Below are 13,450 nucleotides of genomic sequence, written 5' to 3' on the forward strand. Positions count from 1 at the left end.
GAAGAAAGAAGAAAAAGAAATGTTTCAAAGAAGGAGGTGGAGAAAGAGATAGAGGAGTTGGAGGAGAAGGAGAAGAAAAAGAAAAATGATAGATGACATGCTATGGATGGTGATCCAGGGAAGTACTAGGAAGAGAACCAAAAAAGAACCATGTCACAAAAACACAGAAAGGAGAGAGGCTATTCCTTTATTCTTTGTAGGTTTATAGTAATAGAATATTGGAGACCTTTGGAGACCTATGCAGCTATTTTTACTAATATTAACATTTAGAATGTAAGATTTTTATTAAATATATGGAAACATTACACTTAATAGCTAAATTTAAAAAAAGGGGAGAGAAAAGGAGGACGAGAGAAAATAAAGTAGATACCAGGTAAGGCCCAAGCAATTACAAAAAGTACCAGGGATATACCAGACTCTCCCTTTGAAACAGAAGATATCTATCATGAAAAACAAGAATTTATAGTTCCTTCAAGTCCCATTTCTTTCAGGAAGTCTTCTCTGACCAGCCCAGCTTTCCTCAGACAATTATAATACAAATTTGGCTATAATAAGTATAGAAAAGGAGCACACAATTCTAAAAGGTTAGATGACTAAAGGATTATTTCCAGCTGGGAGACAGAGGATTGGGAGGGATGAAAATAGGGAATATTTCATGAAGAAGGCAGCATTAAATCTGGGTCTTCAAGGATGGATAGAAAATAAATAGAATTGGAATTTTTAAAAAACAACTAACTGCATTAAAAACTCACATTTCTATAGCAATGTAAAGTTTACAAAGAACTTTTCTGACAGTAACCTTATAGGGTAGGTTTTGTATCATAATCTGAGTTTCATAATAGATAAAATTGAGGCACAGAAAGAAACAGTTAATCCAGGCTCATTTATAACTAGTGTTAAAGCAAAGATCAAAATCCAGGTCTCCTGAGGTCAAGTCCAGTGTACTTTCTTTGACTCCTTTCTGTTATGAAAATGTACCTCTTTAGGGGTATATATGTCCAACACATTAGTTTAAAAGACATCCTGCTTGATTATATATTTCTAGGAACTTCTTTCTGTTTTCAGAATTTAAAGGAATATTTCAATACTGCTCTTCTTTTTTCTGGCATCAGTATCATTATTCCCCATTCCCTTCTAAAAAAAAAAAAAAAAAAAAATCCAAAATGAGCATGAGTCAAGCAAAAACATTTTTTTCCCTAAAACACATTGGCCATGTCAGAAATGTCTATTTCATTCTGCACTTCTAGTCACCTCAGTTGTTAGATTATATCGTCCATCCACTAGATTCACAATTGGTCATTTCATTGATCATTGTTCTTAAATCTTTCAAGGTAATTTTTTCCTTTACAATGTTGCTATTATGTGTAAATTATTCTCCTGGCTCTACTCACTTTATTATTAATTCATATAAGTTCATATAACTAATATAAGTCTTCCAAAGTTTCTCTTAATCTACCACTTTTAGAATTTTTTAGGACCTAATAATATTCCATTATATTCATGGATTCTAAATTATCTACCCAGTCCCAGACTGATAGGGTTTCTAGTTTCCAGTTCTTTTCCAGTGGAGGGACCTGCTAGAAATATTAAAATATATAAACACATACACACACATACTCATATATTACTGATGGGTCCTTTTCCCCTTTATATCTTTGGGATTTATGCCTAGTAGTAATATTAAGAAGTCTAAGGGCATATTTTATGTTTTGGTGACTTTTGAGCGATAGTTTCAAATTACTTTTTGGAAGGCTGGAGCAATCTATAGCTCTATAAACAGGATATTAATTTGCCTGATTTCCTACATCCTCTTCAACAACTGTTAACTTTCCTTTTTTGTCATTTTTGAAAATCTGATGGGTGTGAGGTGGAAATTCAGACTTGTTTTAATTTTCAGTTCTCTAAAGTAACAAGATCACAGAAGGAATTGTATCAGTTTTTACAAATAGTTTACGCAATATTGAAATTAATTGTCTTTTGAATATTTATAGAATTTGCTTTTAAATCCATCTGGTACTGGTTTTATTTTTTTTTTTCCTTTGGGAATTAATTTATAGCTTGTTCAACTTTTTAAAAACTGACATTGAGTTACTTAAAGTCTCTATTTCTTGTTCTATTAATCTGGTGTTTTGTGATTTTGTAAATATTTCTACATCTCATTTAACATTTTCTTGCCAAATAATATAGAAATTAGATATTATTTCTTCTATTTCCTCTTCATTTATTATGAATTCTGCTTTTTCATTTTTGATATGTATGTATTTTGATATTGTTTTCTAATCTGTTTTTAAAAATCAGATTAGTTAGGGGCAACTATGTGGGGCGGTGGATTAGAGCACCAGTTCTGAAGTCAGGAGAACTTGAGCTCAAATCTAGTCTTAGACACAACACTTCCTAGCTGTGTGACCCTGGGCAAATCACTTAACCCCAATTGCCTCAGCAAAAGAAAAAAAAAATCAGATTAGTTAATACTTAATTTTATTAAAAAAAAAATACTTAATTTTGTAGTAGCCTTTTTAAAAAGTTCCCAGTTTTATTTATAAATTCATTTTTTTTTGCTTTCAATTTAATCTTTTTTAGTTTCAAAATTTTTAGTTATTTGTTTGTTGCTTTTTAAATTTTTTCTTTTTAGTGGCATGACCAACTTCTTGATTATTTTTTGTTGACAAAATTCTTTTGTTGATAAAAAGCTTGTAGAGATTAAATGTTTCCCTTAATGATTTTTTTGACTACATCCTAAAAGATTGAGTATGTTGTCTCATCATTTTCTTTGATGAAATTATCTCGTTTCTATGTGATTTTTTGATCTATTCTTTGACATTAAGTGATTTAGTCTCCACCTAAATTTGAATTTTTTTCTTGAAAGGCTCTTTATTATTTCATTTATGGTCAGTTTTTGCTAACTTGTTTATGAGGTTTTTATGTGATAGCACATGGTCAGTTTTTGTAAGGGTGGGATGCAAAGTTGAGAAATAGATATATTCCTGCTGTTCCTATTCAATAACTTCCAGAGATCTATAATTTCTAAAATTCTATTAAAATTCTTATTTCTATCTTATTTCCTTTTTTGTTAAGATTTATTCCTTTTTTTAACTCTACCCTCTCCATAAATCACACTCATCTCTTCCTTTCCTGTCTGCTTATTTCTCTCTGTGTATATATTTGTCTTTTAGTTTAGCTCTCCTTTGTCTGGCTTAGATAAACATTAAATTCATGTGACACCCACTTTCTCTATTCCTTTCCTTCATGTTTGCATATTCTTCTCAAGAATCCTAATTATGAGAAAGAAAAAGTTCTATCTCCCCTTTTCTCATTTCTTTTCGAGTATATTCCTATCTCCTTCCCCTTTTTTCCTTCTCTTAAAATCATCAAAACAGAACACAACCTCCTTCAAGCCATCTGTCTTATTTAATAACCAGTGAAGCTACTGGAGTTCTGAAAGGACACATCACTATCTGTCATATAAGCATTTCACCATCATTTAATCTCTTTCAATTACTCAAATAGATTTACCTTTCTAGGTTTCTCTTGACTCCTGTGTTTTCATTTCAAAGTATTTGCGCAGCTCTGGTCTTTTCACCAGGAATGCTTTTCTCTTCTATTAAAACTCTTCCCCTTCCCCTTTAGAATTATACTCAGCCTTATGTCAGACTCCATCTCTGTACTGTATCCTCTTATTTGGGATGATAGTGCCCTGTTTGATCCTGACCTCACTTACCTAGGCTCCTACTACTGTGAGTTTCTGACCTCCTGGGCATTTTCCTGTCCAAGCATTCCAGTCTTCTTCTCTGCTACAGAGTGGACTTCTGCCTGTTCTTGTCCCTGATCCACAGTTGTAGAGATGTAGGATTCAAAGGCACCTTGGACTTCTTTATCTACTTATTCTAGGCTTCTTGCCCCCTGAGTAAAGAGGCTACAGGCCTCAAATACAGGGACTGTCTTACTCTTAGATCTGTATTCCTAGTATTTTACACACAGTAAGCACTTAATAAATTTTTTTTTATTCATTCAAGTGCCCCTGGAATGTCTCTGGTTAGAGGCTTAAATTTTCAGCTTGCCTACTTATATTAGTTTTGGTTTTCCTGGTGGAAATGCTTCTGGCTGTCTTTTTGTGCAGTTCAGAGTGGGTGAAGGCACTTACTGTAGTTTATTTTAGGTTATCTTGAACATTCACTTGTTCTTTTTTTACATCTTTGTTGGTGTACATGTGGGATAGCTGTATTGCTATATGACCTTTCCCATAGCTATATAAAACCAGTAACTTTCAAAGACCACACACTACTTCTCTAATGTACCCAAAATACTTGGACAACTTTAAAGAGAAATACAAATGTCAGTTGTTATTACACCCCAGAGAGGCCCCAGGAATGGCTGAAAGTAGGTCCTCTGAGATCATGTGAATCTCCTTCTAAGCCCAGACTCTTCTAGAAATCCCTCACTGGGATCCAGGCAATGGGGGATTTGGCCCACCCAGCTTCTCCCCCAAATGACAAAACTTTGTACCAGTAGGATGAGCAACAGATACTGGAAGTACTCTGAGAGACCGGCGGCATGGGTGAAGAAGAAGGCGAAGATCCCCTGGGCCATCTGTGAGAAAGAAGGACAGTCTTCAGGGAGATCCAGTTACTTCCAGGGCTAGAGGGCTAATGGGGGAGGTTAAGTGTGCAGGGTTGGCTGGATCTCCTTCTCAAAGGATTCCACAGATTCTCTGAAGAGGAATTAGAAACTCAGATGGCAATATCATGTAGTGAAAAGGGCATAGTATTTGGACTCAGCAAATCACTCTGAGCTTCAATTTCCCCTGCTAAAATCAGAGGAGAAAATATTCTACCTGGTAAGACTGTTATGAGGAAAATACTTCATTCATCTTAAATTGCTGTATCATTATTAGTTTTTATCAAAATCTAGTCCAGTTTCTCATTTTAAAGAAGTGATTTGTCAATGGTGACAAAGTGCCTTAACGAGAAATAGTACTCAGGTCTCCTGGGCTTTTCTCACTATAGCACAATGAAATCCAGCTGTGGCCTGCATGGAGTGTGATGGGGCAGATAGTAAAACAGAATCGAGGTCTAGGATTCAGTTGTAACCTTCTCTATTCAATACAGGATTCATAGATGTTAGACTCTCAAGACAATCTAGTCCAATCCCCTTCTCGTCTAAAAGATAAGTCCCAGAGACCCATAAGGGGGTCATTGGCAAAGCTAGGATCTGAACCAAGTGTTTTCAGACTCTAAACCCAATGCCACTATACCAAGGCTTCTTTCAAATTCCCCCCACTACTGGTTCAGTTAGAGTCAGCCCTTCCTAATCTCTAGGACTCCAACTCAGCAGACTCTGTCCTTTTACCTGAAATGCCATGGAGACAAAGAGGAATCCACTTAGGAGGATCATGTAGGTCCTGTGGCTCATGATGATGAACAGACTGTGAATAAATGGGAGTCTGGACTGGTCCTGTTTCCCAGATGGCCCTGCAATGGAAGGAGTCAGGTGAGGGGCTGATCATGCCATAGGCTGACTTTTTGTAGTCATAGGCACTAGGGGCCTTCTGTAACCAGGGAGTTGCTAGTTTTTCCCATTGAGTTTACCTGTGAGTTTGCTGTTCCCTAAATTTTTTTTTTCTGGACCTCTCCTTTGCTTGCTCACATTCTATCTTGTTTTGTACCTATTTGTCTGTGTGTGGGTTGTGACTCACTATTATAGACTTTAAAGTTAGGGCCTATGTAATTTTTTATTCCCTCTCCCCCCAGCTTTTAGTGCTTACTAGGCACTTAAATATTTCTTTTAATTATAGAGTCTCCAAGAACTTCTTAACTAACATTCTAAAAAAAATGACTGATGGTGGGGAAAGAAGAAGATATGGTCACCCCACTAAAAGTCATGGGACCCAGAAGTCTGGGAGGATGGGAGAGGAAGGGAAGAAGGTAGGAGAAAATAGCAAATAAGAGGAAAAGAAGCAGGAATTAGTTAGTGAAAAACTAAGTGAAGCTAGAATAGAATAATATAGAAGGGAAGAAATTTCTAAGAGTGAAAACCTAGGGATTGACAATCCAGGAGGACAAGGGCTCAGAGAGCTATTCAGCTCAAATTAGAGTAGGAAACTAAAAAACCTTCTTGCAAATTTCTTACAGCCTTTAATCTACATTTCTTCTTTAGCCTGATTGCATCTGATCTTGTAACATTTTGTTATTTTTAAAAATTTTATTTATTTTTTACAAAAATTTTATGCATAGGTAATTTTCCATCATTGACAATTGCAAAATCTTTGTTTCAACTTTCCCCTTTCTTCCCCCAGATGGCAGGTTGACCAATACAGTAATATTTTGTTATTATTATTGTTCAGTCATGTCCAACTCTTCATGATCCTATATGAAATTTTCTTGGCAAAGATACTAGAGGAGTTTGCAATTTCCTTCTCTAGATCATTTTACAGATGAGAAAACTGAGGCAAACAGGGTTAAGTGACTTGCCCAGAGTCACACAATAAATATCTGAGATCATATTTTAACTCAGGCTCTCCTGACTCTAGATCTGGCACCTTATTCACTGTGCCACATAGCTGCTCCTATCTTATATCATTTATTTCTATATTTGTTGATGTCTCTATTTAACTTCAGGCTCCTTGAAAGCAGAGGCAATATCCCTTTACTAACATTTTCCCCCTAATAATCAACATAGAGCCGCTGCACACACCTGCCATTTAATGGTTGGTTGTTGTTCTTCGTTCTCAAAGAGGATCACAATGACACCAGTATATTAGGATTGAATTACAGTGCATCTGACTGTGGCAGATCAAATGAATGTGACCTCAGAATGTTCTACAGATCAGGCACAAATAGTCCATGTAAACGTTTGGGGTGGATTCTCTAAATTTGTGATCTCACTTGGCTTACTACAATTCTGCTTTGCTCAGAGCACAGTGCCTTCTTTGATGCAGCTATGTCAGTGGGGGGTCTTTTGGCAGCATCTCCCATGTCATGTAATTCATTTGAGTGCCATTTGATAATTAAAGATTTGTGGAATTGCATTAAATTTTTTCAAGTGGACAGTTTCTGCCACAAGACCTTATCAGATGGCCAAGGAACAATAGGGGTCAGTAAGAAAACCCCAAACAAAACTAGGAACTTAGGGGCATAATAATAGGGGGTTTTGGGAAAATTCTTCCTTCTCCCTCTCAATACCACCCTTCACTGGCTTACATGGTTCTTCAGAATGCTCCCATCTTCTGTTGAGTCACAGCTCCAGCCTCAGTTCCTGATTTGGGACTTTGTTCTGGGGCCAGCTTCCTCCCATTTTCTACACTCTGGAGGGGATGATCAGGACCTGTTGGTTTTGGCTTCACTTACCTGGGTCACCCAGACGTTTCTATGCTTGGAGTACTAGTAGGTTTCAGGAACCACTGGCTCACTTATACTTAAAAGGGAATTTTGGCCTTTAGGGTCCACTGGAGTATCTCATGTCAGATTGCTGGGGATCCACCCCTTTGGTTAAAAGTTTTAATTCCTACTAAAATGCAAACTTTCCTGGAAGAGGATTCTTAATTCCCTATCAGTAAGTGAATTAATATTCATTCTTGGCCATGGAGGGAGAGGCAATCTATAGTTTCTGAAGCCTGAAAGAAAGGGAACTTGGAGAGAGATGGGGATTTACCACGGTCGGGACAATAGAGAACCAAGAGGCAAATCTTGTCTGTTTCACATTTGGGGCCTAGGTGTGGACTCTGCCTAGGGTCAGGCCAGATTAGCCTCTGGGAGGCTAGGAGGTCCCACGGTGCTCTGAAGCCTGTGTCCCATGACATAAAGCAAGCAAGTGAGAAGTAGGGGGGAAAAACTCTGGATTAGGGTTCAGGAAGCTTAGGTCAGAAATAGATCTTAGTGGTCATTAGTCCTGCTTCCTCCTTTTGCTAAGGAGGAAAAGAGAGGTTGTGATTTGCCCCAAATCGCATAACCAGTGTTGCACACCTTCCAGCTGGCCATGGCCAGACCTCCCCAATGCTCTCACCATGCTGCTCTTGCACTCCAAGGACAAGGATGGCACAGGACAAGCAGTAGAGGGAACTGATGACCAATGCTGCTATCAGATACGATGCTCGCTGCAGAATAAGGAGAGACATCTGTCAGTGGGCACTCTTCACTGCTCTTCCAGGCACCAAATTTGTCCCTAATGCTCATTTTTGCTCATGCTGTGTTCACCACTTTTCCTACTGTTTTTACTGTCACCTTTATCTTTTCTAATCTGTGTGTGTGTGTCACTTCAAGTACAGCCTTCCCTGATCACCAACCCTGTAATTTCTCCTTCTCAGCTATCCACTTATCTTAACTCATCTTTTAAAAAAGTTTTGTTTATGTTGGGAAAGAAGAATCAGAACAAATGTGAAAACCACAAGAAAGAAAAAAAAAAGTGAAAATAGTAAGCTTTAATCTGCGATCAGCCTCCATAGTTCTTTCTCTGGATGTGGGTAGCATTTTACATCATGACTTTTTTAGACCTGTCTGAGATCATTATATTGCTGAGAAGAACTAAGTCGATTTTAGTTATCTGTACAATCTTGCTGTTACCATGTGCAGTGCTTTCCTGGTACTGTTCACTTCACTAAGGAGCAATTCTTTCCAGGTTTTTCTGAAATTGGCCTGCTTATCATTTATCATTTCTTGTGGAACAATTTAACTCATCTTTCACTGGACAGATCCAATCTAAACTCTGATAAAAGACTTTTCCTGATAAGACCAGACATACAGGATACTTAGAACCTGAAATCCAAAGACTTGAGACCTGCCTGTGACCATGTGAAAATCACTACAGCTCCTATAAGCATGTGTTTCCTTAATTGTAAAATGGAATACTTGTACTATTCTATAACATGCCAACTACCATATGTCATCAAAGAATCATTAAAAGTGAGAACAGGGGGCAGCTAGGTGGTGCAGTGGATAGAGCACCAGCCCTGAATTCAGGAGGATCCGAGTTCAAATGTGGTCTCAGACACTTAGCACTTCCTAGCTGTGTGACCCTGGGCAAGTCACTTAACCCCAGCCTGGGGGGGGGGGGAGGAGGAAAAAAAAAAAAGTGAGAACAGGAAAACACTTTGGAATAAGAACAGAACACTGAATGCCTGAACTATAAGGGTACTTGGAATACAGAATCTCTATCATAGGTGAATTATGCCTCAGAACAGAAAACAGAATTTGAGAGGTAGAAGGAACAACTTCAGGGCCCAGAAGCCGAATGGTTCTAACTATGAAAAATGCAAAATTGGAAGAGATCTTATGGAAGAGGAAACTTAAGTCCAGAACGAGTAAAGAATTTTCCCCAACACGGGCCGTTGGGATAAGCTCTGGATTCAAATCCAGATCTTCTGACTCTTGGCCCAATATTCTTTCTATCTTCTCACTTACCCATGCTCATCTTCTTTAATTATTCTCCCATAAATAGAAATGGTAACAGTTAAGCTTTATGTAACACTGGAGTATCTCATTGTGTTAAGTACTTTATAATTATTATTTCAATTGATCCTTACAACCACCTTAGGAAGTAGATGCTATTTTATCCCCATTTTACAGATAAGGAAACTGAGGCAAAGTATGTATATTATTGTCTGTATGTACATTATTTCCCTAGCCAGAAAGTTAACTCTCTTCAGGGCAGAGACTGAGTCTGGTCTACATTGGTAACTTCTGTTATAATGAAGTACAGGACTGAGCCTCCAAAAGAAAGAATTTGTCAGTCCCAAGAGGCTCTGGAATTGATGTCTGGTTGTCAGCCATCAGAACAGTGGAAGGATTAAAACTGGCCACTGCTTACTGACTACTCACAATAGGTTTTTTTGGGAAGTTTCTTTAAAATTTTGAACTTAACAAACCCTAAATAAGATGAACATCTTCAAAGACAAATCAGAACAGAAAAAGAGAATTGCACATGCAGTCATGAATCTGACCACAGATGGCTTCATAGTATAAAACGAATCCAATGTGTTATTTTCAAAGCTTGTCTTGGTCTTCCTACTGACCTTCCTTCTATTCTTTCCTGTGCATTTAAAAAAATGACTCAATGGACCTTTAAAAAAATTACTTTTCTTTTTCTTTCTTTTTTCATTTTGGCAACTGTACCGTTTATCTCTTCCTTACCTCAACATGCAAACATTGAAAGAAAAACAAAAGTCATATGAAAAATGCATAGCCAAACAAAAACACATTCTCACATTGACAGTGCATGAAAATATGTCTAATGCTATAATCTGGGTCCACCTCCTCATTGTTGGGAAGTAGGTCACATGTACTTACTGCGTTTTTCAAGGTTTCGGTTGATGGGAAAGTGTAGTTGCTCACAGTTTCATTAGACAGGGATCCATTGAGTCCCTGGCAGTTGGAAATTATGTTGGCGTGATATTTGCTCACAATCAGCCCCTGGAGGCCACTGCCAACGAGGGTACTCACAATCTCCATCGCCATCCCTATGGGTGGGAGACACCAGTTAATGGGGCCCAAAATAGTTTCCTTGCCCAAACCCATTTAAACAAATCTCCCTCTTCATGCTTCTAAGTGAATGAGCCCCAGCCTTAGGTCCTTTCTAAACTTCCTGCTTGATTTAGGAATGAAGGCATATGATTTAGAGCTGGAAAGGACTTTTGCCATAATATCACCTAACTTCTTTCCAAACGAGAGAGAAAAGCAAGAACTGTCCCCTTCCCCACAATTCTCTTATGAGTCAAAACTCTGGGTGCATTCTCAAGGGAGGTAAAAATAGACCTACTCTCAAGAATGAAACAAGTAGGATCTGGCAGAAGCACCAACTCAGACCTGCAGTCTGGAATGGGGAAAGCCATCTGGGAATGTGAAGATGGCTGAGAAATGGGCCAGGTTAGAGGAAGGAGGGAGAAAAGGTCAACAACTCAGGAGCAGTGAGAGAAGGCAAGAAGGTCGGGTCTGGCAATATCCTTCCTTTAAGATGCTTTAGCGGCAAAGATGAGATTGGATTCCATACCCTGATACCAGATAGACAGCACTGTACATGGAACTTGGATACAGTACCAGGTTTGCCACTTCATCAGTCATGTGACTTTTAACAAGCCAATTCCCATCTCAGGGCCTCAGTTTTTCATTTTGTTATTGGGTTTGTGGTTGTTGCTGTTATTTCTTAAATCTGTAAAGCTGTCACGATAATTCTGGCTCTGTTTCTTTTCCAGGGTTATCTTAAAAATTAAATGAGGTACATGATTTCATAGTATTTCCCGGGCAGATTATTTGACTTCTAAGTGCTCCAATCAACTTTTTCTCTTTAAAAATAAAATATTGCTGCTTTCTTTTGGTTTTATATACTGCTTGCTACCCAGAGAACCATTCTCTTGTAATAAAGACTGAAAAAGAGTCTAGTAGCATATACTATATTTCACTCCCATAATCTCCCACCTCTGCATAGAATGGAGGGACTTTAAATTGATGAAGGAATGTTACTTTCAATGTCAAAAGCTGTCAAGAATCAAAGGTCAAACTCTTCATTTTATAGATACTGTCCTGTACTGAATAAACCCTTCCAACTATGACACTCTATGTTTGAAGATCCCTGAAATCCCATAATCTAAAGTCCCTTCCAATTTTGATATTCTATGTTCTAAGGTCCCTTCAAGTTCTGACATTTTACATTTTAAGATCCCCTCTAGCTCTAACATTGTCTGTTTAAGACTTCTCCTAGCTCTGACATTTATGGTCTAAGGTCTCTTCTAGCTCTGACATTCTATGTCTGAAGGGTCCTTCTATCCCTGAAATTATATATTCTAAGGTCCCTTCCAGTTCTAACATTCTATATTCCTAGGTCCCTTCCAGTTCTGACATTCTATGTCCAATGGATTCTCCCAGCTCTGACATTGTGATTCTGTAAGTGCAGTGGGTAAGGGATAAGCTCCGAGGAATGGTTGGTGGCTCTGGATTTGAGGTGGAGTGTGGGGATGGTACTGCCAAACCATCAGACAGATGGAATCTGTGGAGTGTGTGGGTTTCCATGACTCACACTCAGCTCTATGGAGGCTGCATAGCCCTTGGCTCAGGTGAGGTAGTTGTGAGTCACTGTTGTGCTCCAGGAAGCCCTCTGACTGTAACTCAGACTCTCAAAGAATTTGTGTTTTCTTTGTTCAAAACTATAAGTGGGTCTGGGAGACGTGGGAGCCTTGCTGTCAGCCTAAAATTTTATTTCATCCCACTTGATCTATCAACAGAATCACAGGCTATATATAAGTTCCTTTACCCATAGACACTTCTGCCAAAGTGATGGGAGACTTGGAACAGACTCATTAACTCCATCGCTCTGTAGAATCTTCTTCATCTAGTAAAAAACCCTTGGCCGAAAGTCAAGAGAGCTGAGTTCTAATTCTAGCTCTGCCATTTACTTGCTGTGTTATTTTAGACAATTAATTTGCTATCTATAAAATGAGGTAGCTGACAGCTTGGCCTATATTCTCAGGTCCCTTTCAATTCTACTGTGTTCTAAGGTCCATTCCAGCTCTAACATTCCATGTTCTAAAGTTCTCCAGCTTGGACATTGCTCTAAGGGTCCTTTAAGATCTAAGGTTCTCTGAGTCTATAATTCTGATTTGTAGTAATCCCCAAGGGAAGCAGAAGACAGTATTTCCATTCTAGGCAGCTAGGTAGTGCAGTGGAAAGAGGGTTGGGCAAATCTGAGTTTAAATTTTACTTTGGACTGTTGTCTATAGAACTCAAGGATGCTCCCTCCCCTTTCTTTCTCAATGAGTTCAGTGCCTGACTCACAGTCTTCCTCCCCACCCCCGACTCCTATCCTTATATAACATACATAATAATACTTTTTCAAATACCTTTTCCTTAGAGTCCCTCAGGTTTCTCATTTGCCATGGCCACCTTCTCCATACCACCTCAGCCACACATAGAGATGGTCAGACCTTTAATCACCCGCAAATGCACGACCACAAATGCACGCTCCAACTTTGGAATTCTCTCATATGCTCACAATCTACCTCTCCCTTTACCTTACCACCCCAAATCCTAATTGTACTGTGACTGTCCATCCCCTGACCTCTCAGATCACTCCTAAGCCATCACCTCTGCACTAGCTACACTTCCCTCCCTTCCCCATCTTGAACTTTTGATCAACCAGTTCAACTATGTACTTTTTTCTTCTTAGTCATCCCCTTTATCAATTGTGCCCCGCCACATCTAAAGCTCAGGTCATTCCCAGCATATGCTGCCCTTGTTCCTACACATGTGCTGCTAAATAAAACTGGAGAAAATTATGAACTGGGCCCTTCTTGCTGTAAGGCAATCCTCCCTAATTAACTAGCCTACTTTTTTTTTTTTTATTTATCATATTCAACATTTTTTAAATAAAGGTTTTTATTTTCAAAACATATGCATGGATAATTTTTCAACATTGACCCTTGAAAAATCTTGGATTCCCATTTATCCCTCTTTCCCTCCACCCCCTCCCC

At 38.5% G+C, this 13,450-nt stretch overlaps 1 protein-coding gene across 6 annotated transcripts in view; it reads right to left on the reverse strand.

The window, feature by feature from the left end:
* LOC141557342 (sodium-dependent lysophosphatidylcholine symporter 1-like) overlaps positions 1 to 13,450 on the reverse strand; it is a 46,097-nt gene that overhangs the window by 4,387 nt on the left and 28,260 nt on the right. For all 6 annotated transcript variants that reach the window (XM_074292859.1, XM_074292858.1, XM_074292860.1 and 3 more), the window contains 4 exons: positions 10,278 to 10,447; positions 7,999 to 8,089; positions 5,347 to 5,468; positions 4,504 to 4,587 (listed from right to left, as the gene is read on the reverse strand). In XM_074292859.1, the coding sequence (XP_074148960.1) occupies positions 4,504 to 4,587; positions 5,347 to 5,468; positions 7,999 to 8,089; positions 10,278 to 10,447 (467 nt within the window). The remainder of the gene's footprint in view (positions 1 to 4,503; positions 4,588 to 5,346; positions 5,469 to 7,998; positions 8,090 to 10,277; positions 10,448 to 13,450) is intronic.

Source organism: Sminthopsis crassicaudata, chromosome 2, assembly GCF_048593235.1.
Source record: "Sminthopsis crassicaudata isolate SCR6 chromosome 2, ASM4859323v1, whole genome shotgun sequence".
NCBI lineage: Eukaryota > Metazoa > Chordata > Mammalia > Dasyuromorphia > Dasyuridae > Sminthopsis > Sminthopsis crassicaudata.